This window comes from Pipistrellus kuhlii, unplaced genomic scaffold (assembly GCF_014108245.1).
Source record: "Pipistrellus kuhlii isolate mPipKuh1 unplaced genomic scaffold, mPipKuh1.p scaffold_m20_p_18, whole genome shotgun sequence".
Lineage (NCBI taxonomy): Eukaryota > Metazoa > Chordata > Mammalia > Chiroptera > Vespertilionidae > Pipistrellus > Pipistrellus kuhlii.
In genome coordinates this window covers 1814248-1836630 of record NW_023425493.1, presented here as the reverse complement: position 1 = coordinate 1836630, position 22383 = coordinate 1814248, and the positions used below count along the sequence as shown (strand labels likewise).

General features: G+C 45.0%; 1 protein-coding gene and 1 pseudogene across 4 annotated transcripts; one reads left to right on the top strand and one right to left on the bottom strand.

Annotated features, from left to right (window-relative positions):
* Nucleotides 1-1242: 1242 nt before the first annotated feature.
* TIPRL (TOR signaling pathway regulator) lies at nucleotides 1243-21949 on the bottom strand. Of its 4 annotated transcripts, XM_036442347.1 has the most exons (7): nucleotides 21635-21949; nucleotides 15808-15987; nucleotides 15060-15159; nucleotides 12728-12859; nucleotides 7518-7613; nucleotides 2391-2453; nucleotides 1243-1505 (listed from the first exon to the last, which is right to left on the bottom strand). In XM_036442347.1, the coding sequence occupies exons 1-7, from the start codon at nucleotides 21841-21843 to the stop codon at nucleotides 1362-1364; spliced, it is 924 nt and encodes a 307-aa protein (XP_036298240.1). In that variant the 5' UTR covers nucleotides 21844-21949; the 3' UTR covers nucleotides 1243-1361. The 4 variants fall into 4 exon arrangements, 3 of the variants coding, with proteins under 3 accessions (XP_036298240.1, XP_036298241.1, XP_036298242.1); XM_036442348.2 differs by lacking the exon at nucleotides 15808-15987 and having other exon boundaries at nucleotides 21635-21880; XR_006741901.1 differs by lacking the exons at nucleotides 1243-1505; nucleotides 2391-2453 and adding an exon at nucleotides 5987-6878 and having other exon boundaries at nucleotides 7418-7613; nucleotides 21635-21881.
* LOC118721828 lies at nucleotides 17344-17444 on the top strand (annotated as a pseudogene).
* Nucleotides 21950-22383: the final 434 nt, after the last annotated feature.

Below are 22383 nucleotides of genomic sequence, written 5' to 3'. Positions count from 1 at the left end.
GAAACCACAATACACACAAGAGTGCACCAGAGTTGGACCAATGAATGAATGTTCACTAGAGCTTCTTATCAGGCTAATAATACCTGAAGAGCTTTGCTAAAACTTTTATTTAAATATTCTTATTTAATGATTTATCCATCAAGTGGAAATATGTACAACAGTTATTTCAAACCAGGAAAAAAGGGGATGATGGTTTTGCCCTTGCCCTGTAAAAAAGTCATTTTAAAAACCCATTTTAAGTTAAGTCCTTACTTGGTGCTTTATAACCATTTCCACTTTCGGAAGATCCTTTAGAAAGACAGGAACGGATATAAGTGTGTTTAAAAGGTCATCATCAGAATAACCAAATGGCCTTTACATGGACTTTGGAGTACTTTCTGGAGTGACTACCCAGGTCTTATACTAATTACACTTTACTGGATTCCCTGTAACGTTAACATGAATTTTAAAACCAAAAAACTGGCTTTAAAATATAAAAATTAGCTGCCGCCTCCACCTCCACAACTACCTCTCAAATATTTTAAGCAGAAATTAATTTGGTTGTTAGGGGTTGATGTAATATGTGCTAACCACAATCCATATGGATTCTTTAAACTTTAAGGACTAATACCAACTTCAGTGCTCAGTGGATTTTGCCCACGGGGCGGCTGCGTGGAAGGGAAGTGAAGATGTCGGTACCAGCAGAAGCGCACAGGCAGTAGCACCCGAAGACGGAGAGACAGCTCTGCGTTCTGCGGTTAATGCCAACCACGCTCGTGTGTTTCCAGGGGCACAACAGCTTACGCTCTCCAAAGGACCCGGTTATTGGGTTCTATGTCTGAAATGTTTTTAAACTTCAAGAGTAACTTTAAGTTTAGAGCAGAAATGTATATTTCTTTAATTTTGGGGTGAAGATCATTAAAGTATGAGGTCAGTTTCCTGGGAGCAAGCCACGACTATGCAGCAGAGGGGAAACGCCACAAAGCCCAGGGTGGAAGGCCGACCGCGTGCTGACAGCAGCCCGAGGCGCGTGCTGCCATCCAGGGGTTCAGAGCGCCCACCTCCCAGGGGAAGACCGTGCTCCCAATGGATAGAGTATGCCCACTACTCATGAGACATGTACACATCCCTCCTGACACCATCGCACTGTGACAGTTAGAAATGCACGTTAACGCCAGGAAACAAATCTGGACTATGAACCTGAAGATAGGCAGTATAAACAGTAGTTGAGTGGAATCTAACTGCAACAATCTTTTTTTTCCCCCTTTAAAGTCTACAGAAAATCTGCACATAGACAAGGCAATTAATTCTCATAAAAAACCCACATCCACATAGCCACGGTCTCCATCGGATTCCAGGGTGAGGATCTGATGTGTCACATTCTATTCCACAGGCTCATCTGCTTGTGAGTCTGAGGGGTTCTGATCAATTCTTTCTGGAAATAGTAGCTTCTCACAGACGGTCTCCTTGATCGGTAAATGCTGTGACATTTCATTAGGTTCCGTGAAGAGGGAAGGCGGGACATGCTGGGAAACACATAAATTATATCAGCAACGATTCGGTTACTGCGCTGACACTCTTTAGAAAGGCTTGGGTATAAAGCATGCGGTTGTAAAGTGAAGCACATAAATGTAGGTAAGAAGCATCACCCAGTCCCTGGTGCTAACAGGTATCTTTGTTCCCGACTCTTCGACTCTGCTACTTAGTGATGGCAGGGACCACAGGGATACGGTGTTTACAACGCTGCCATCAATGTCCTAGGAATCCAATGCCTCTTTTCTTTCACTGAAACCTTTGAATTCCTCTTTGAATGTAGGACCACTTGGCCCAGTCCCCTTCTCTGTGCTGCTGTACCGGGAGCCCAGTGTGCACGCTGGGCCCAGACAGAGTGACTCACAAAGGGTGAAAAGAGAATGTCCAGTCTGCAGGAAGGTGTCATGTTTTAAGCGACTTATTTAGAATTGTACATCCCAAGGAAGGCCCTTCCAATTCCCAGGAGAGCAAAAGCAGAGAGAAATTATGCCAAAAAGAACAAGTCATGGTGTGAAATTACCACGCTTGAGGGGAAAGGAAGCTGGGTAGGAAGACATCACGGGGTGGCATGTGGAAAGAACACCCAGGTGGTGCCAACCAGCCAGAGGTGTGACTCCAGGGAATTCCCACCTCTGGATCTCAGCTTTTCCAGAATGAAATGTGGAAATCAGATTGGACGATGGCTATAGTACCCAGCAACTCTAACTGTTCCTGTATTTGAGGTAAACTCAGTTATATCGAGCAGGATATAACCCTATTGAGCCCTTTGGGTAAATGAATAGATCTGGTTGGTTGAGTGGGGTAGGGGGTGGGGGATTATGTATCTGAAAAGAAAAAAATTCCACATTTGAAAACTGTACGATATTAGAATGCCATACCATTAAATTTGCAATTCTGCTCTCTCGAGACGTATATTCTCGTATCATGTAGGTCTTGTCGGCCTAGGTTTAAAAATAAAAAAAGTTGTAACAAGTTTACTTTTATTTACTTTATAATCCTTTCTATTAAACAAAATGCTTACATTTTAGTATAGGTTGTGATGGTGGTATGACGAAAGAACTGCTATTTAACGCTCACCAAGAATTCTGAATTGTTAATTCCAATCCCTATAAATCATAGTAACATCAGATACAAAAATACAAGCAGATTTAATAATTACCATGTAAGAGAAACACAAGCAAGGTTTTACCTTAACAGTAAATATGTATGTGAGTGAGATACGCAAGAGATTTTCCTGTCACAATATTATCTTCACCTACATAACTGCAGCTACTTTTATGTTCCAGGGGGAAAACTACTCCAGCCAGGGCACTTACAAGAATCAACCAATGTGATTACCAGAGAGAAAGGAGGATGGGAGCAGGTAAAAGAGGATAAAGAAGATATTAATGGTCATGGAAGGAGACTTGTAGTGAACACACAATACAACATACAGATATGTATTATAGAACTGTACACTAGAAACCTATATAATTTTATTAACCAATGTCACCCCCAATTAATTCAATAAAAATTTTAAAAAGAAAAAAAAAAGAAAAAGAAGAATCAACAATGAATGCATAAATAAGTGGAACAACAAATCGAGATCTCTCTCTCTCTCACCAATCAACAGAAAAGTTTTAAGTTTTTTAAAGTTAGGTTTGAAAGCAGCAATTTATCATAATTTGTTTTCAGAGGTACTTTTCAATAAAAGAAAACCACAAGATTAAACTCCATAAGGTTTCAGTCTTTCATATCAATAAAGACAGATTAGTGTTCATGTAAAACAATCTAATAACAAAGTATATAAAGTATAAATCATCAGCATCACAGTTCCTATAGATAACTATTCTTTTTTTTAAATAAATTTTTATAGTTCATATTACAAATGTTCCTTTCTCTCCCCCTGCCCCCCCCACTCCATTGCTCCCCTCCACCAGGTTCCCACCCCACCCTCTGCCCTTTCCCCACTCCCCATTGTCCTCATCCATAGGTGCACAGTTTATGTTCAGTCTCTTCTTACATCCCCCTCTCCCCTTTTCCCCAAGAATCGTCAGTTCACTCCCCTTCCATACCTCTGATTCTATTATATTCACCAGTTAATATTGTTCATCAGATTTTTTTTTTAATTTCCTTGGTTTTTAGATTCACTTGTTGATAGTTTGTTGTTCATAATTTTTATCTTATTTACTTTCTCTCCCGAAAGAACCCCCTTCAGCAATTCATATAATTCTGGTTTGGTGGTGATGAACTCCTTTAGCTTTTTTTTTTTATGAGTGAAGCTCTTGATCTGGCCTTCGATTCTGAGTGATAGCTTTGCTGAGTAGATTATCTTTGGCTGTAGGTTCTTATTATTCATCACCTTGAATATTTCTTGCCATTCCCGTCTGGCCTGCATGGTTTCTGTTGAGAAATCAGCTGACAATCGTATAGGTGCTCCTTTATAGGTAACTATCTGCTTTGCTCTTGCTGCTTTTAATATTCTCTGTCTTTTGCTCTTGGAATTTTAATTATGATTTGTCTTGGTGTGGTCCTCTTTGGATTCCTTTTGTTTAGAGTTCTGTGCACTTCCTGGACTTGTAAGTCTAATTCTTTCACCAGAGGGGGAAGTTTTCTGTCACTATTTCTTTCAGTATGTTTTCAATATCTTGCTCTCTCTCATCTTCTAGGACCCCCATAATTCTGATGTTGGTTCACTTGAAGTTGTCCCAGAGTTTTCTTACATTATCTTCAATTTTCTGGATTCTCTTGCCTTCTTGCTTCTGTGGAGGAGTGTCTTCTGGCTCTTTATGTTCCAAATCTTTGACTTGATTCTTGCGATCTTCCATTCCGTTTTTATGACTCTGTATAATATTCTTTATTTCAGATAATGTATTCTTTATTTCTTGTTGATCCCTATCATTTCTTGTTGATTCCTTATTAATTCTAGTTGATCCCTTTTCATATCCTCATAGGTCTTATCGACCTTTTTAGGAAATTCTTGAAAAACCTTATAAGTGTAGATTTGAACTCTATATCCAGTCGCTTTTTGTCCTCCATTTATTTCATTTGTGATATATTTCGTTGTCTTGGCATTTTCGCAACTTTCCTGATGGGGCGGGGTTTCAGGGTAGAGCCTATAGCCTGGCTTCTGTCAGCCCCGCCCTATGGGGTTCCTGGGTCTCAGTAATCCTCAGGGTCTTTCAGTACTCCTTGCAAGAACCTCTGAGAGAAAGGTGCCCTCGCTTTTCGCCTGCTACCAAACAGTCTAGGCCACATGTGTCAAACACAAGGCCCGCGGGCCAAATCCGTCCCGCCAGGCCTTGCAATGTGGCCTGCACCGCGCTGTCATCACTGCACTCCGCTGTGTTTCCATCACAATGACAGTTTATGACTGTTCAGTAAACCATTCGGCCCGCGATTTAGGCTGGATTTTAGATTTTGGCCCCTTCTCTGATTGAGTTCGACATCCCTAGTCTAGGCTCTCCCCCAATGAGCCTGGAACTGGGGTTCAGTTCAGTTGGAAGTGGGGTTGGAGGTGGCGTTCAGAGCAGTCCAGAGCTTTTGCCTCCTTCCCGCCAGGGCAATCCCATGGCACAGCCAACCGTCCCTTCTCTGCGCACACGCCTCCGGGACCTCCTTTCGCCGCTCCCCGGGGGTTCTGCCTTACAGCCCAGCCCCCTATGGATGAGCCTGGGTCCCTGGGGTCTTGCCTAGAACTGGGGTTCAGAGCAGTAGGAACTGGGGTCCAGCACAGTCAGAGCTTTTATCTCCTTCCCACTAGGGAACGCCAGCCAGGCACTCAGCCTCCCTCCTCTCTGGCTCCGTCCTCTCCGCGCGCATCGCATGTCTCTGTACCTTAGGCTTTTACCGCTCCTCCGCTCTTCCTTCTGGCTTTCTCCTTGCTTCTTATTGTAGAATTTCCAATCAGTCGACTTTCCTGTAGTTCTGGGTAATGTCCATTTTATATTTTAGTTGTATTTTATTGAAATTGTTGTGTGCAGCTGCGGCTAGGTGTTTACCTGTGCAGCCATCTTGGATTCTCCTAGATAACTATTCTTAACGTTTAGAAATCTCTACACAAAATCTTATGTAAGATTTTAAGATAATTAACCCAGTAATTTTATCTTTCCAAAGCAGTTAAATATAACTCTCTGGCATTAATTTTAATGACTACATATTTTTCTATTATATGGATATAAAGTAAAAAATCTAATCAATGTCCATTCAATAGGCAGTAAGTGTCCTCCTCCCCTCCTGTTTGAATTACAAACATCATTGCTGCTGAAACTGGTTTGGCTCAGTGCTAGAGCATCAGTCTGTGGACTGAAAGGTCCCAGGTTCGATTCCGGTCAAAGGCATGTACCTTGGTTGCGGGCACATCCCCGGTAGGGGGTGTGTAAGAGGCAGTTGGTTGATGTTTCTCTCTCATCAACGTTTCTAGCTCTCTCTCTCCCTTCCTCTCTGTAAATAAAATATTTATGTTTATTAAAAAAAATTGCTATATACACATTGATTCATATTTGTGGGTTATTGTATATTGAATCTTTTTTAGGGTAATTCCATAAAAACTCAATATTGTTGAGTTAAAACATATGATTTTTAAATTTAGATTGACTTCATCCTTTCTGAAGGAAAAAAATACAGCCTATTTTTAGTATTTTGTTTCCACTTTTAAAAAGAAAAAGGTCATCACAGCCACCATATTATTTCAAGGGGAAAAAACCTTCCCTAGTGCAGGATTTGGGAAACGACCAATCCAATCCCATTCTATGGGCTAGATCCCAGCTCTGCCCCATTAGCTGTCCCATGTGGTTGACGTGAGACAGAGATCACACAGCCCATGTTTCTTTGGGTTGTTAGGAGAGCTAACCATTACCCAACGCCCTAACTGATACTGCAGTCTCGTCTCTAACTCATCACCCCACAAATCTGCAGTTAAAAATTCATTCACAAAGGGCATGCCATGACGAAGCTACTGGAAAAGTTTTCATAGCTCCATTTAAGACCCCCCACCCCGTCCTTTTAAAAAACACTTCATCATTATTGTTTATAAACCTTGTTAACAGTTCCTTTTGCTGGAGCACAAGCTTTCAAACTTTAGAAGAACTTTCCAATATTAGGACATTATGTAAACCAGTAGTTGCCAACCTTTTGGACCTCACAGACCACCAGAGGCCCACGACCACTGGTTGGCGAAAGCTGATGTAAACAATACATACTATAAACAAAGGTAAAAGTTAAAGGACAGTTTTCTTAAACACAGATGAAGTACAAACACAATTTTTTAAGAAGCATCAGACCACAGTAGGGAGTGTCTTGTAGAATAAAGTTTCAGTTGCCAGAACTTTTAGAAAAGACGGAGTGTTTCAGTAATCACAGTCAACAGTGAATATGAAGCATGCCATCCTATTAAATAAAGAGATGATATGCAAATTGACCATCACTCCAACACACAAGATGGCCACCTCCATGAGGACACAAGATGGTTGGCAGGGGAGAGCAGTTGGTGGCAACCAAGCCTGCAGGGGAGGACAGTTGAGGAGGACCGGGCCAGCAGGGGAGGGCAATTGGGGGGGACCACGCCTGCAGGGGAGGGTAGTTGGGAGCAACCAGGCCTGCAGGGGAGGGCAGTTGCAGGGAACCAGATCTGCAGGGGAGGGCAGTTGGGGGCCATCAGGGGGAGAGCAGTTAGGGATGACCAGGTCGGCAGGGGAGGGCAGTAAGGGTGACCAGGCCTGCAGGGAAGGCATTTATGGGTGACCAGGATGGCGGGGGAGGGCAGTTAGGGGCAATTGGGCCAGCAGGCAGGCAAACGGTTGGGAGCCAGCAGTCCTATGAGAGGAATGTCCGACTGCCCTTGAAGGGTCCCAGATTGGAGAGGGTGCAGGCTGGCCTGAGGGACACACACACCCTGTGCACAAATTTTGTGCACCGGGCCTCTGGTAGAATATAAAGCACTGTTCAATTCAAATTCTCACACAGACATGAAACAACACAAACAGACCTAATATCAGTTAGTACATTCATCAAATGAGATTAGATACCTCATGGTAGAGTCTCGTGTCATTCATTCTGATAAGTACCCCATCAATTCTCAAGAAAAACCGCAATAGCAGGAAAAAGCTGGAAGGCATGACTCTCTGAAAGAAAAAAAAAGTGCATGAATATTTCAATTAAAATTAAATATTGTTACTGTGCTAAAAGAAAATGAATTTGTTAAAGCATGGGAGGAGGGCTGAATTAGCATTATATAGGAATCTCTGAACTAGAGATTCTTTGTCCTAGAACTAACTAAGGCCCCAAAACTTGTGTATATTATTTAACATCCTGGTTTCAGTTTTGTAGAATAGAAATATATTTTTTCTAAGTCAAAAGTTATTTATCTTAAAAAGACAACACAGCGCTGGCCAGTGCACCCAGTGGTTAGGATTCCAGCCTGAGCACAGAAGTATCTCAGGTTCAAATCCAGTCAAGAGCATGCACCTTGGTTGCGGGCATATCCCCAGTAGAGGGTATGTAGGAGGCAGTTGATCGATGTTTCTCTCTCATCGATGTTCCTAATTCTCTATCCTTTTCCCTTCCTCTATTTTTTTTTTAAATATATATTTTATTGATTTTGTACAGAGAGGAAGGGAGAGAGATAGAGAGTTAGAAACATCGATGAGAGAGAGTCATCGATCAGTTGCCTCTTGCACAGCCCCTACTGGGGATATGCCCTCAACCAAGGTACATGCCCTTGACCGGAATCGAACCTGGGTCCCTTCAGTCCCCAAGCCGACGCTCTATCCATTGAGCTAAACCGATAGAGCTAAACCGGTCCCGGCTCCCTTCCTCTCTTTAAAAAAAAACAAAAAAACAACAACAATAAAATATATTAAAAAAAAATAAAAAATGGTAGTACTTACAGTAAATGGTGACACCAATAATACCAAAATGAAAGAACCTAGTTCTTTGTTGCTGCTGCCTTTTACTCACTTTATATAAAATAAAGACTCGAGAACTGAACAGGAATGCTCAGAGCCGATTAGATACTGCTAATCGCCTCCAACTGCCCCCCAACTGCTCGCCTCCAACTGCCCCCCCTCTCCCACTGTCCTGATCATCTCCAACTGACCCCCACTGATGTCCTGCTTGCCCCCAACAGGACCCCTGCTGGTCTACTTACCTCCAAAGGCCCCGTCCCCCACCAGCCTGATCACTCACAACTGCCCTCCCCTCTGGCCTCTAACTCCCTCTACCTCGACCCTGCCACCAAAGCTTTGTCCAGAAGAACATCCGGAAGCATATTACCCTTTTATTAGTATACAATAGATAGAGGGCTGGAGCACGGGTGGGGGCTGGCTGCTTTGCCCTGAAGGGTGTCCCAGATCAGGGTGGGGGTTCCCTTGGGGTGTGGGGTGGCCTGGGCAAGGGGCCTGTGGTGGTTTGAGCCTCTCTGGGGGGAGGGGGGCGTGCCAGCCTGGGTGAGGGGCTGAGGGCTGTTTTCAGGCTGGCCTCAGCCCCGTCATGGTGGAAGGTCCTACTGTGGTGCCTGGTCATCCTAGGTGAGGGCTGAAGGCCATTTTCAGGCTGGCCACACCCCTTTCAGGCTGGAGGTCCCCACTGGGGTGCCTGACCAGCCTTGGTGAGGGCTGATGGCTGTTTGCAGGCTGGCCAAGCCCCCCAGCAGGGAGCCTCACCCCATGGGGGCGTGGCCAGCCTGGGTAAGGGGCTGAGGACCAGTATCAGGCTGGCCACGCCCCCTGGCGACCCAGGCTCCCAGCTCTTCCTTTTTTTTCAGCACCTCCTTGAGCAGAGGCCAAGCCCACCTGGCAGCAGGTCTCTGAGATTTATCTATCTTCTATAATTGAAACTTTGTAGCCCTGAGCAGAGACCAGGGCTGGCGGGGATATAAGCACAGGGCAACATTAACCAAGAATAAGGAATAATAAGATAACCCCATGATGATAGTGGCTTAACTGCCTAAGAGTACCCAGCCACAGGCCAAGCTCTTTCCTGCCCTTGACCTCTCCACATCCTGTTCCCTGACCTGGAGTGTTCTGGCCAGCACTTCTAGTCCTCCAGAGCTCAATGCAAACGTGGTGACTTTACAATGGGGCCTTTCCTGCACTGCCTGTCATCACAGATTTCCCTGTTATTCCCTCTCGCATACTCACTACGAATGAACAGGTCAATAACTACATCCATTTATGTGTTTACTTGCATAAAGCCTCTATTTAACTATATGTTCCTCAGTGGTGGGAATACTGGCCTCCTTCAGCAGCAGGCCCCTTAGGAAAGGAGCCAGCACACAGCAGGTGGCCATTAACTGGGGGCTGAACAGAAGAGGCCAGATGCTCGCTGCTGGACAAAGGGCTGAGTCAGATGCACTGGGGTGGGCTAAGCAGCAAGGGACCAAAGGAAGACACAGGAACACAGAGGCAGCACTGAATACAATATGCAACAAGTCGATCTAAAAACACATCATTACCCAGCAGAGTGCTAGTTCAAATGTATGGGAAAGAATGACTTACAACATTCCCTCCAATCCATAATTAGTAAACAGTCACCTGACACAACAGGGAAGCAGACTAAAGCACCATTTCTACACGGCACAATGCAGAGACCAGGAATTAGGGGCCTGTGTTCTAGTCCCAATCCTACCACAATCCACGTGTGGTATTTTAAGAGAGTGGCTCTCTCCTAAGAGCGTCTGGAATGCTGTCGTGAGCAACAGTGATGAGCAATCGGCACCAACATTCAGGAGTTAAGGACCAGAGACGGTCGCTGTTCTGTAGTGCACAGGACGACCCTATCCAACAAAGTCCAACCCTGCACCCCACAGACTTCCACATCTCTCACCTGGCATCTATCTAACCTCAGAACCTAATTCCATTTTACATATAAATAAAAACCCACTCAATTATTCATAAAGGCATTGGCCTTTTAAATCAAGAGAGATTATACTGCGTTTTGTTTGGAATTTTGTTATTTCACTACTTTGAAAAATGCATCATTGGAATGCCAACCTGTCATCTGAGTCACTGACTGCCAGCATTTCTGTCGGCCTACATCTGTAACTGTCACACCCACAGTGACTCAATACGCGCACATAAGCACCTGGCAACTTCATCATGTCACCTAGTGGTCATACTATGCACTTACCTAGTGAAATGCATCACATTTTATTCCAAGTCAATTTATTTTTAATTTATAATTAGGACATTTTGTTAATTTACTGAAAAGTAGTACTTTATGAATTTCACTCCAGGGTAGTAAATAGGAGAAGGTATTTATAGTACTTGGTTAAAAATAAATAAAAAATGGAGTGATGGGTCTGATGAGATGGCAAACCAGTAACTTAGAGCAAGTCACTGAACCACCCAGGTCTCCTCCTCCAACTTAAAAGTGGGGCGTAAGGAATGGCCTCAGGCTCTCTCTGTAAAGTCCCCATGACTTTAACCAGGGCCCCTGCACCAGCACTGCGGAGTCCTCAGCGCCCTCCTCCATGGGACATGTCCTCCCCTCGACTCTCGGGCACCACATCTCTGCATTCTCCAGACGCCCCTGCTTCTCAGCTAGTCTCTGCTTCCATACAAGGGAACGTCATTGGTCCACACTCATCACCTCCAAGTACAGTAAGTGAGAAGAAAAACGTCTCACAATGATGATTACTCTTCAGTTTGTTCAGTTTGAGACTATTTACTCTGGTACACACATGCTCCATTTATGCCCACACCCTCTCCAACACTTTCACCCACACAAACATACGTGCTCCCCACATGCCTACCCACTTGTATACATCGCAGACATACCCACCCACTTGGTTACAAGTGCCCAATCAGATATGCACATCATAATGAACATTCCACACCGTCAGCTCTGTGAGTGGGTAGACAAATGGAAAGGTACATGACTCAGTGAGTCAGCATGAACAAATCTAAATGACAAAGATAAACTGGGGGAGAATGATGGGTGAACAGGGAGTGGGGTGCTCAGAAAACAGTGATGTAATGCTAGAAATATAGAGATATTGGGTCAAAGAAAGCAGTACTAATTAGTTACCCCAACTTAGATAAACTAGTCTTTTGGGAAGTCTAAATACAGAGGCTACACTAAATGATTCTGTAAAAATTCATCACAATTCCAAAATCCTAGGATTCTACAGAAATCTTAATTTTAAAATAAATTTACTGCTGCTTTTGATTTATTGTTTTCATTCTTAACTAGAAGCCTGATGCATGAATTCGTGCACGGGTATGGTCTCTCGGCTTGGTCAGCAATGAAGGCCCATTGGAGCCAGCTGGCTTCAGGGAATGGAGGGAGACCGAGAGAGGTTGGCTGGCGGTGAGAGACTAGCTGTGGGAGTGCACTGACCACCAGGCAGTAGCTCCTGCATTGAGCATCTGTCCCCTGGTGGTCAGTGCGTGTCATAGCTACCAGCCGATGGTCCAGTCCTAATGGTCACTTAGGCTTTTATATATATCAATTATTGTTTAAGCCACAAAACTCACTATCACTGTGCTTCGAGAACAATGTTTGATGCTGGGCCCATCTTTGACAGACCTTATGATAAGTGCTATAATGGGGGTGTTAAAAATAATGTATTTTGGAGTATGGACCAGGGATATTTCACTCTGCTGTGGAGGACCTCATAGAGGAGTGACATTTTAGCTAGGTGTTAAAGGATAAGGCATTTAATAAAAAGTTGTGGTTTTTCTGGAAAATGTTAAGAAACCAATTACAACCTAATAGTAAACAAATATGAGTAACTGCTGCGGTGGCCTGTCTGTTTTCTTTTTACGTATATGTTTCACCAACAGCACTGGTAATGGAAGCAGTCCATCCTCCAAAGGAACCGATACTTGTCACTCCGGTTTTCACGTGGATGCTAGAAACTGAAGTATAGTTTATGGGGCACTGAGTCCTGACACACGGTCACTTCCTTAAATAGTATCCACCTTGCTGTCTGCTCAGTCTCTCCACATTGTTTTTAATTCAAACTATGAAAATTAAGTCATAATTTTCATTCAAATTACATAATAAGCAAACAAAGTACAAAGTGACCAGGCAGGTCTTTAAAAAAATGCTTTGCTAAAGTCTTAACAATATATTAAGATTTTGTGAATTTTATAACAGATAATTAGTAAGATATACTCTAGACTCAAATGAAACTTTACATGATATCATATTAAGACGGTACAACTCAAAGTGAGTCATAGTTTTGACCAATAGTAGAAACAGAAGAAATTTAAACAAAAATCACAATACTCACAATTTTCACACTTAGGCTTGACACTCCATGATCATGAAGTTCATCCTCAAACAGGAGAACTTCTTCAAAAAACTTAATCTGCTCTCTGGCTTTCAATTTCTCTGTATCTATATGATCTGTCGTAGGCACAACCTGAAAGAAAAATGCCCGAAGGAGCACATTAAAATCTTTCTGAGGAGCCGGAGACACAGGAAAGTAGCTAATGCCACTCCACAGCCTCCAGGAGGCTCTTCCTAAGTCAGCCCGAAGGCATCACCATCCTTACTGCATCGAGTTAAAACAAGTTCCCGAAATTTCCTCACTCTTGGCAACCATGTGCCAGAGCTCCGCCACCCACCACCAATTTACAGAGTTCTTCAATCAGGAGTGAGGAGAGAAGACGTGAACCTCTGAAGCATTATAAAAGTCAGACAAACCTTGCTTCCCATGAGACTGCAAAGGAGGGATTTTTGTCTGTCCCATGTATCCAGGGCTCCTAGGATTACTGCCCAGCACACAGTAAGAGCTCAAGAATGAATGAATGTATGCATGGGTTCTCAAAAACTGTGTTTTTGTCTTGGAAGCAATATAAAATAGTTAATGCTTGGAATATAGGAGTGGCATGAACTCCAGCTTCCTAAGATTCTAACAATGTCCACAAAGATAGGTGCCCCCCTCCTTACATTTCTGCCTGAACACCCACATATGGCCGAAACCGGTTTGGCTCAATGGAGAGACTGAAAGGTCCCAGGTTGGATTCCGGTTGCGGGCACATCCCATAGGGCATGTGCAGGAGGCAGCTGGTCAATGATTCTCTCTCATCGATGTTTCTAGCCCTCTATCCTTCTCCCTTCCTCTCTGTGAAAAATCAATAAAATATATTTTTAAAAAAACAAAAAACAAAAAACCCCACATATGATATGGGGACTCCAATAATTACTTTAAAAATATATTTTATTGATTTTTTTACACGAAGGAAGGGAGAGAGATAGTTAGAAACATCGATGATAGAGAAACATCAATTAGCTGCCTCCTTTACACTCCCTATTGGGTATATGCCCACAAACAAGGTACATGCCCTTGATCGGAATTGAACCTGGGACCCTTGAGTCCACAGGCCGACACTATCTACTGAGCCAAACCAGTTAGGGCTCCAGTAACTACTTTTAATGAAAATAGTTCCAGTGAAATACATTTTGTTCTCTATAACAAAGTGTGATATTTAGAAACTGCAAACTAAGCCAAATTTCCCTCATTTCAGTCATACTGTAAGATTTAAAAATAAATAATAAGCAAACAAAACCAATAAATAATAAGCAGATAAAGCTCCCAATATGAGACCTACCTATTCCGCCTTCTTTGTATATTTATCATGAAGTAATCTACCCTACGCAGGGCTTATAAAGAAGCAATTTAACATTCACATGGAGCTTCCGAATCTGTTGGGGGCTTTCCCATCGATGACCTCGTATCAAAACTCTGCCGTGAGGCAGACATTTCTGTTTACCTATTTACTGATGAGATTAAGTAACTCCCCTAAGATCATACCAGTTCACACATAGTACACAGGACAGAAGTCCCATCTGCCCACATCTCTATTCAACTGTACACCTGGGAGCTGCTGCCAGCAGGTCTGTCCAAAGCAGCGGTTGCCAACTGGTGGTGCGCGGACTATGGCGGTCCATGAGGTCCGAAAGGTTGGCAGCCACTGGTCTAAAGCACACGCCTGAACACCTCTCTACAGTGACTTGTAGGAAGCGGTTATAGGGTTAAGCCTCGGAATGACCTGCTGGCAAAGTCCCAAACAAGTCCCAGCTTGGAGGGCACAGCCCTCTAAGCATAATTAAGCTTGATCTTGCAACTGCTCCCCAGATCTTTCCTGGGTAGCTAGTGAGCTGTGGGGGGGCAGCAAGTGCTGCCAAAACAACTGAAACTTACAAGAACATCGCAGATTACCTTGTTTGTTCCTGGCCATAAAATAAGCCTCAGCTGTGCTGTTTGGATCTGTTCTGCGGCCTCAGCCAGGCACAGAAGGTCCACCTAGACCCAGCCTTTCCTCTTTGTCTATCACTTCTCCATCCTTCCTCGCCCCGGCTCAGGCTCGCCGAACCCTTCGATGTGCTGGCGCAGCACAGTGACAACATTAAGGCATCAAACCACATGTAATTAAAATCCCTCCACTTTATTTCCTGCTGATAATCAATAAGCAGAATCCCCTCATGTTTGGTTCTGAAGCCCCCACAACAGAAATAAACAGGTGAAAATAGTAAAAAACAAGCCATTACTAGGAAGTTTTAATGCCAAGACCATCCAAGATAATTGATGACTCATAAAAGCAAAAAATAACAGTTACCTTTAGCTTGAGGGCATCTCCCAGTAACGTCCCCTTATAGTCTGTTGTAAAGGTCCAATCGTATGGTTTAATGACTTCCTTGGAGTGCTCACCCTCCGACCTCAAATACCAAATGAGAAGGACCAGATTTAGTGATGCAGATCGTCTGCATTCATTATCACACCAAACTACATTCCACACACAATGTAAAACATCCTACTCCATACACTTGTCAGCATTCACTAACACAGGCCTTTTTGCTTCCTGCACACTTACTGCAGTTTAACTTGTCACAGGCTATGTAGTCTTTCCAGTTAGTCCTCTACACTGCATGAGGGCCTTTTTTTAAAGCCCTTATCCTTTGTATCCTACAAGGTACCCAGTACATAACAGGCACCAAGTACATAGCATCTGATTTGACTATCAAATAAGTTTTTCTTAATTTCAAAGATCCTCAAATTTTCAATGCAAATCACAGCGTTTTTCTTAAAAAACAGGAACCTTCAAGCACACCGTGTACTCTTCACTAAGGAACACTAAACGCTCAAAACAAACTCCACAGAGCTCAGCTCAAATGTTATGCAATTAACTCAACAAGCATGTAAGAGAGATGGGGTAACTAATCTCCATGTTGTATAAGAGAAAGATGAATTTTAGAATAATTCAATTACAAAGTTTAATAATAATCCTAGCCCCTCATTCTAATATCGTGACTGAATATTTCTTTCCGCTCTCTCCTCGGTTTTACCCACAGCTGCCGGACTCTCACCTGCTCTCCTGCCACTCCTCCGCGCAGGCCACTTTAAGCATTCCTTGGTAGTTGTTTACACATCTTAAAACATGTGTAGCATTGAACTCAATCTCCAAGACAGAACCATGCTGGATTTTTAAAATGTTGTCTCCAAACATCATTTCGGGGAGGGATGGCATGTGCAATTCATCAGCTAACCTACGCACAACCAGAGGGCGGGCAGGATTATTTCATATCGCTGTTGACACTTTGGTTTCCTTTTCTTCCCTACATTACTGAGTTAATTAACATGATATATTTTGTACAACCTATAAGTGCTTCAATCATCTATTCTCTCTATGTCTATCTGTTTTTTTAACCTTCACCTGAGGGGAGATTTTAAATATATTTTAGAGACAGGAAGGCGGGAGAGAGAGAGAAAGAGAAAGAGAAAGAGAAAGAGAGAGAGAGAGAGAGAGAGAGAGAGAGAGAGAGAGAGAGAGAGAGAGAGAGAGAGAGAAACATCCATCAGTTGTCTCCCGTATGTGCCCGTCTGGAGAGAGATCCCACAACTTAGGTATGTGCCCTGACTGGGAACTGAATCCAAAACCTTGGTGGTGCACAGCACCATGCTCCAACTGACTGAGCCACCCGGCCAGGGCTGCAGACTTACTAATGGGTTACAAAACAGACAGTAAAGAGAGAAGTAAGTAAATAATATATTATCGGCTACTGTTAAGTGACATAAAGAATAAAGGAAGGCGCCGAAACCGGTTTGGCTCAGTGGATAGAGTGTTGGCCTGCGGACTGAAGGGTCCCAGGTTCAATTCCAGTCAAGGGCATGTACTGTGGTTGCGGACACGTCTCCACTCGGGGGGGGGGGGGTGCAGGAAGCAGCTGATCGATGGTTCTCTCTCATTGATGTTTCTAACTATCCCTCTCTCTTCCTCTCTGTGAAAAATCAATTAAGTATGTATTAAAAAATATATATAATAAAAAATAAAGAAATGCAATGGTGGGCCTATTTTTGGTAAGATGGTCAGAGATCGTTTCTGAGATAGAATTTGAGCCTCAAAACTATCAATACCTTGTGAGCTGAGAAACACCGAGTTTAGGTACCTAATGACCGATTACAGAGCCAGGAAGTAGTAATACCAGGCCTCCTCCATTATGCCAGCTGCTTTATAAATGCTTGTGCCTTGCCCTGCCTCACCCAGCCAGCATGGCTCAGTGGTGGAGAGTCAACCTATGAACCAGGAGGTCACAGTTCAATTCCTGGTCAGGGCACATGCCTGGGTTGCAAGCTCAATCCCCATCTGCAGTGTGGGACATGCAGGAGGCAGCCAATCAATGATTCTCATCATTGATATTTCTCTCTCTCTCTTTCCTTTTCCCTTCCTCTCTGAAATAAAAATATATATACTTAAAATAAATAAATACTTGCCCCTCATTTAGCCAATCTCATTAGAAAAGAAAGTTTTATTTGACACACTATGAAGCCAGGATCACAAATTATTAATCCACGGGTGTGTTTTGATTTGCCTGAACAATATCTGAAATAGTTGCCACAATGATGTGCTCGGAGCACATATACCAAAACTGGAACAAAACAGAGATTAGCATAGCAGGAGCTATGCAAGGATGATATGCAAATTCATGAAGCATTCCATATTTTTAAAAAAACACAACACAATGATTGAGAGATAGTTTTCAACAAAAATTGAGAGTCTTTTGAGGAATCTGGACTTCTGGTTTCTTTTTTTCTTTTTTTTTTTTTTTTTTTTGACAGAAGAAAAAGAAGAAGACGACGACGACGACGACGACCACCACCACCACCACCCCCACCACCACCACCACCACCACCACGACTGGCAGTATTAGGCCTGGCAATCCACACAGCACTGACAGGCTGAAGCTGAGTAGAGGCTGCCCCTTAACTGGGGCCTCAGTGGTGCACCAGACCCCTTACCCCTTAAGAAAGTTGAGTTTATAAAGGTTTTTAAGTGGAAGCTACTCACTTCTGAAAAAAGCAGCTAAATACAGTATATAAATCACCATGCCCATGACCCATCACCTCATTGTAACACAATGGTCAAATGACCCATCACCTCAGTCAAAACCAGGACTTTCAATTTAGAGATGCAAGTTTGGCTTCTCAACCAAAAGCAATTATCTATGGGCTGGCAGGAGCCCTTCAATTTTAGCCGGAGAATTCTTGCTGAATTGAATCATGGCCAAGAAGTATACTCTGACCTCTCTTTTCATAAGTCTGAATGACAGCCAAAGGAAGCACAGATCAAGAGAGGTGACAGAAAAGAGCAGCCTGAGGTGGAGAGGGTGAAAAAGTTAAATAACAGCAAGGGAAGCAGAGAGAAGAAAGCAGAGATGGAGAAATCCTATATAATAAAAGCCTAATGTGCATATAGTCGAATGGCAGAGCAACTGGTCGCTATGGTGCACACTGACCACCAGAGGTCAGATGCTCAATGCAGGAGGCAGTGTTAAGGAGCAGTGAGCCAGGCTCATGACTGGCGAGCACAGTGGTGGTACCGGGAACCTCTCCCACCTCCACAGCAGGTGGGCAGTAAGGAGGGTCCCAGACTGCAAGAGCCCCGGACTGCAAGAGGGATGTCCGACTGCTGGCTTAGGCCCGATCCCCCCAGGGGTTCCGGCCTGTGAGAGGGCGCAGGCCGGGCTGAGGGACCCCCTGACTCCCCAGTGCATGAATCTTGTGCACTTTATTGCTGGAGGCCACAAGAACTGCTGCTATTTCCTGAGACAATTCCTGTGTTTAATTTTCTCCTCACTTACTATTAAATTCCCATCATTTAAGGCAGCTTGGGTCTCTGATCCTTGTAACCTGAAAGCAGAGGTTCCATGGAAGTGAATTTTCCAGTTACTCTATGTTAGGGGTGTCGAACTCAATCAGAGAAGGGGCCAAAATCTAAAATCCAGCCTAAATCGCGGGCCAAATGGTTTACTGAACAGTCATAAACTGTCATTGTGATGGAAACGCAGCGGAGTGCAGTGATGACAGCGCGGTGCGGGCCACATTGCAAGGCCTGGCGGGACGGATTTGGCCCGCGGGCCTTGTGTTTGACACATGTGCTCTATGTACCAAATTATTTTATGGAAATTTTTCAAAATGTATTATAGACTTTTCTGTGTTCTTAAACCGAAAACAGAAAATATTATTTAACTTTTTCTTGTTTATCAGAGATCATCACATTTAAGATTCTTATAAGATACCCAAGTTCGATTGAGTGTGTACACCCCTACTAGTCCTATGACATATTCCAGGCACATACGTAAAAGAATCACTGTCACTAACTTACACTGTCTCAAATGTTCTAAATTTAGACTATCTTAACCACTGGCCAAACATAGTATCTTAACACTATTTTTTTCTCTTTTAAAAAAAATTTATTTGTATTGATTTCAGAGAGAGGAGGAGAAACATAAGGAGAATTATTGATCGGCTGCCTCCTGCACGCCCCCTATTGGGGAACTGAATCTGAAACTCAGGCAAATGCCCCAACCAAGAATCCAAATATGACCTCCGGGTCATAGGTCGACACTCAACCACTGAGCAACACACACTGGGTTTAATGCCATTTTTTTTAAATATATATTTTATTGATTTTGTACAGAGAGGAAGGGAGAGAGATAGTTAGAAACATCAATGAGAGACATGATCAGCTGCCTCTTGCACACCCCTTACTGGAGATATGTTCGCAACCAAGGTACATGCCCTTGACGGGAATCGAACCTAGGACCTTTTAGTCCCCAAGCCAACGCTCTATCCATTGAGCCAAACCAGTCTTGGCTAATGCCATTTCTAAGGCCAAGCTTCACTCTTAACAAATAGGTATTACCATTAGGAAGGCAGGAAGGCAGGAAGCCTCTATGGGATTTTATATGTCTTAAATCATTAAAGAAAGCGTCCTTAATCCAACACTTCCCCTAATCCATTTATTTAGCACCCTGGAGGTTTTAACGCCCTGGGTGATACATCACAGAAAATTTAGACTGGGTGAAGGTCTAGCCTTTCTTTTGTCATAGCAAGGACTACGTAGTATACTCTGGCAGATCTATTTTAGAAATAACAAATAAGGAGATTAAAGACCTGGGATTTGAATGCCTTTAAAATTCACCATGCATCCAGCCCCTCTTGGAGTCTGGAAGTAAATTACAGGGTAAACACCACTGGAAGCTGACTGCTTTATACATGCACAAGTTTATCTCTATGGTGAGATAGTAACAGAGAAGGTGATAAGGAGATGAAAACCCTGATAGTAAATCAATGTACGGTGGAAAGAAGGGAATTATTTTTCCCTTTCTTTTCTGCATTTTCTTTATTTTTCTTAGTGAATCTGCAAGAATATTACTTTATTAATGTATTTATTTATAACTAGACAGCTAAATATTCTTTTAAGACTCCCTCTCTTCCCTGCCCCTCCTCCTCACTTCTCTCTACTTCAATCTTAAAAGGCCAGTGCTCCCTAGGGTTCCATATCATGACCTTTTCCTTCTCTCCTAGAAGATGGTTTTCACTCACTCCCAAGGCTCAATTACAAGGTGATGATTCCCAAACAAGCCTTTTGTTTTTTACTGATTTTTAGAGAGAAAGGATTCAGTCACACCGCAGGGCTGTGTGTTGGTGGCTGTCATTTTTTTTATTTGACAATCTAAAAAGTCAGGTATTACATGTTCTAAAAATTCTTGCGGCACCCTGGTTGAAAATCCCTGTTTCAGAGTCTACAGCTGATGATGTCGCTCCTTTGTATGATCCCTGTGGTGGTCCGATAAAATTCATCTCTTTAACCTGTACCCTAAAAGCTGTCTCGGTGATGTCTGCACCGCCAGCGCCGGCTCCCCTTCTCACTCCGGCCCCTCTGGACCTCCAAGCTCCGACCACACAGAAGTGGTTCTCCCAGCAACTCAGGGCTCTTCTCAGACCTGCGCTTGGTCAAGATTCAGCGCAGGCTGAGACCGGTTTGGCTCAATGGATAGAGCGTCGGCTTGGGGACTGAAGGGCCCGGGTTCGATTCCGGTCAGGGGCATGTACCTTGGTTGCGGGCATATCCCCGGTGGGGGGTGTGCAGGAGGCAGCTGATCGGTGACTCTCTCTCATCGATGTTTCTAACTCTCTATCTCTCTCCCTTCCTCTTTGTACAAAATCAATAAAATATATAAAAAAAAAAAAAAAAAAAAAAAAAAGATTCAGCGCAGGCAGCGCCGGTGCTCACCGCTGGGACCCCTGCTTTCCAGGAGCCCCCACCGCGCCTCATCCCACCGCCGTGATCGAGGTTCGGTGCAGGCATCCCAGCCTCCCGGATGCCCCGTCCGCCGACAGGAGCTCCAAACCCCGCGCGCCTCTGAGCCAGTTACTCGCGCCGGGCATCGCCGTCTGCCTCCGGAGACCCTGCATCGCTAAGGCAGAGGCCGGCTTTCCCACCTTCCGCATCTCCAGCGCCTGCCCTGACGTGCTAAAAACCAAGCAAGCATGTCCTCCCCGTCACTGACGCCAAGGAAACAGGTCAGGACCCCTCAGGAAGGAAAGATGCAAAGGTGACGGGGCAGAGACCTGGGGCAGGTGGGGGCAGAGATCCTCCGAAACAGCCAGGCGCCACTCAGACCCGGTCGAGCGACAGATTCACGCAGGCGAACCTCACCGAGGGGCGGAGGGGCGATGCGAACATGGACCGAGGCTGCCAGTCAGGGGCCTGGCCTCCGCCCCGGGGAAGGTGGGGGCTGCGCGGGGCCGCCCTGCTCTCGCCCAGCCCAGCCCAGCCCTCGGCTCCCGACCCCCGACCCCCGACCCGCGCCCCGCGCCCCGCGCCCCGCTCCGGGCCCGGAACCTCACTTCTCCACATCCGCCGACTTCATGATGTGGGTCTTGGTGGCCGTCAGCGTCCAGGGCCCAAAGGAGAAGTCCCGGTGGCTGCTCTGGAAGCCGTGGATCATCATGGCCGCGGCGGGGGCGGCGCGGAGCGGGCTGGAGCGGCGGCGGCAGCGGACACCGGTTTCCCCGCCTCTGCGGCCCGGCCCTCTGGGCTTGCAGGCCGTTACCATGCCCCGCCCCGCCCCGCCGTCCGCCCCGACGCCCGCCCTTCTTTCCGCCCTCTTCTCCGCCCTGCGCTTTTTGCTTCCGGGAGCAGGCGCCAAGGTTGCGTGACCCACGTCTACGTCACGACGCACCGGAAAAGGGGCGGGGAAACCAGGTGAGGGGCTGGGCTTCGGCCTCGGGGGCGTGGTCAGCGTCGTGCCGCCCCCGGAACTCCTTGGGTGACGTCATCTAGGGGCGTTTCCTGACCGGGAGAGCCTGGGGCTTGGTCAGCGGTGGAAGGCCAGACTGATGGACCCGCTGGGCCCAGGCAAGGCCTGCGAGGAGCCCAGAGGTGGTTGGCGGGAGGAAGCCCAGGGAGACAGGGGACCCCTCGGGAGCACAGTAGGCAACCAGAGACACTCCTGCTCCCACGGGGAAGATAAACATGGAGAGAGCGCAGGTGCTATCCAGGCTGGAAGATCCAGCCACAGATCTGAGGCCAAAGAGCAGGACTTGGGCAGTACCGCATGAGAGAGGAAGGCAGAACCCCAGCCACAAGAAGTTGT

Bases quoted from the DNA above. Each gene is read 5' to 3' on its own strand.
- TIPRL (XM_036442347.1), bottom strand. From the start codon at position 21,843: ATGGTAACGGCCTGCAAGCCCAGAGGGCCGGGCCGCAGAGGCGGGGAA. The intron at 12,860-15,059 runs GTAACTGTTATT...TTTTTCTTTCAG, and splicing joins GAGATGCCCTCAAGCTAAAG to GTTGTGCCTACGACAGATCA. The intron at 7,614-12,727 runs GTGAGTATTGTG...TTTTTCTTTCAG, and splicing joins CAAGCCTAAGTGTGAAAATT to AGAGTCATGCCTTCCAGCTT.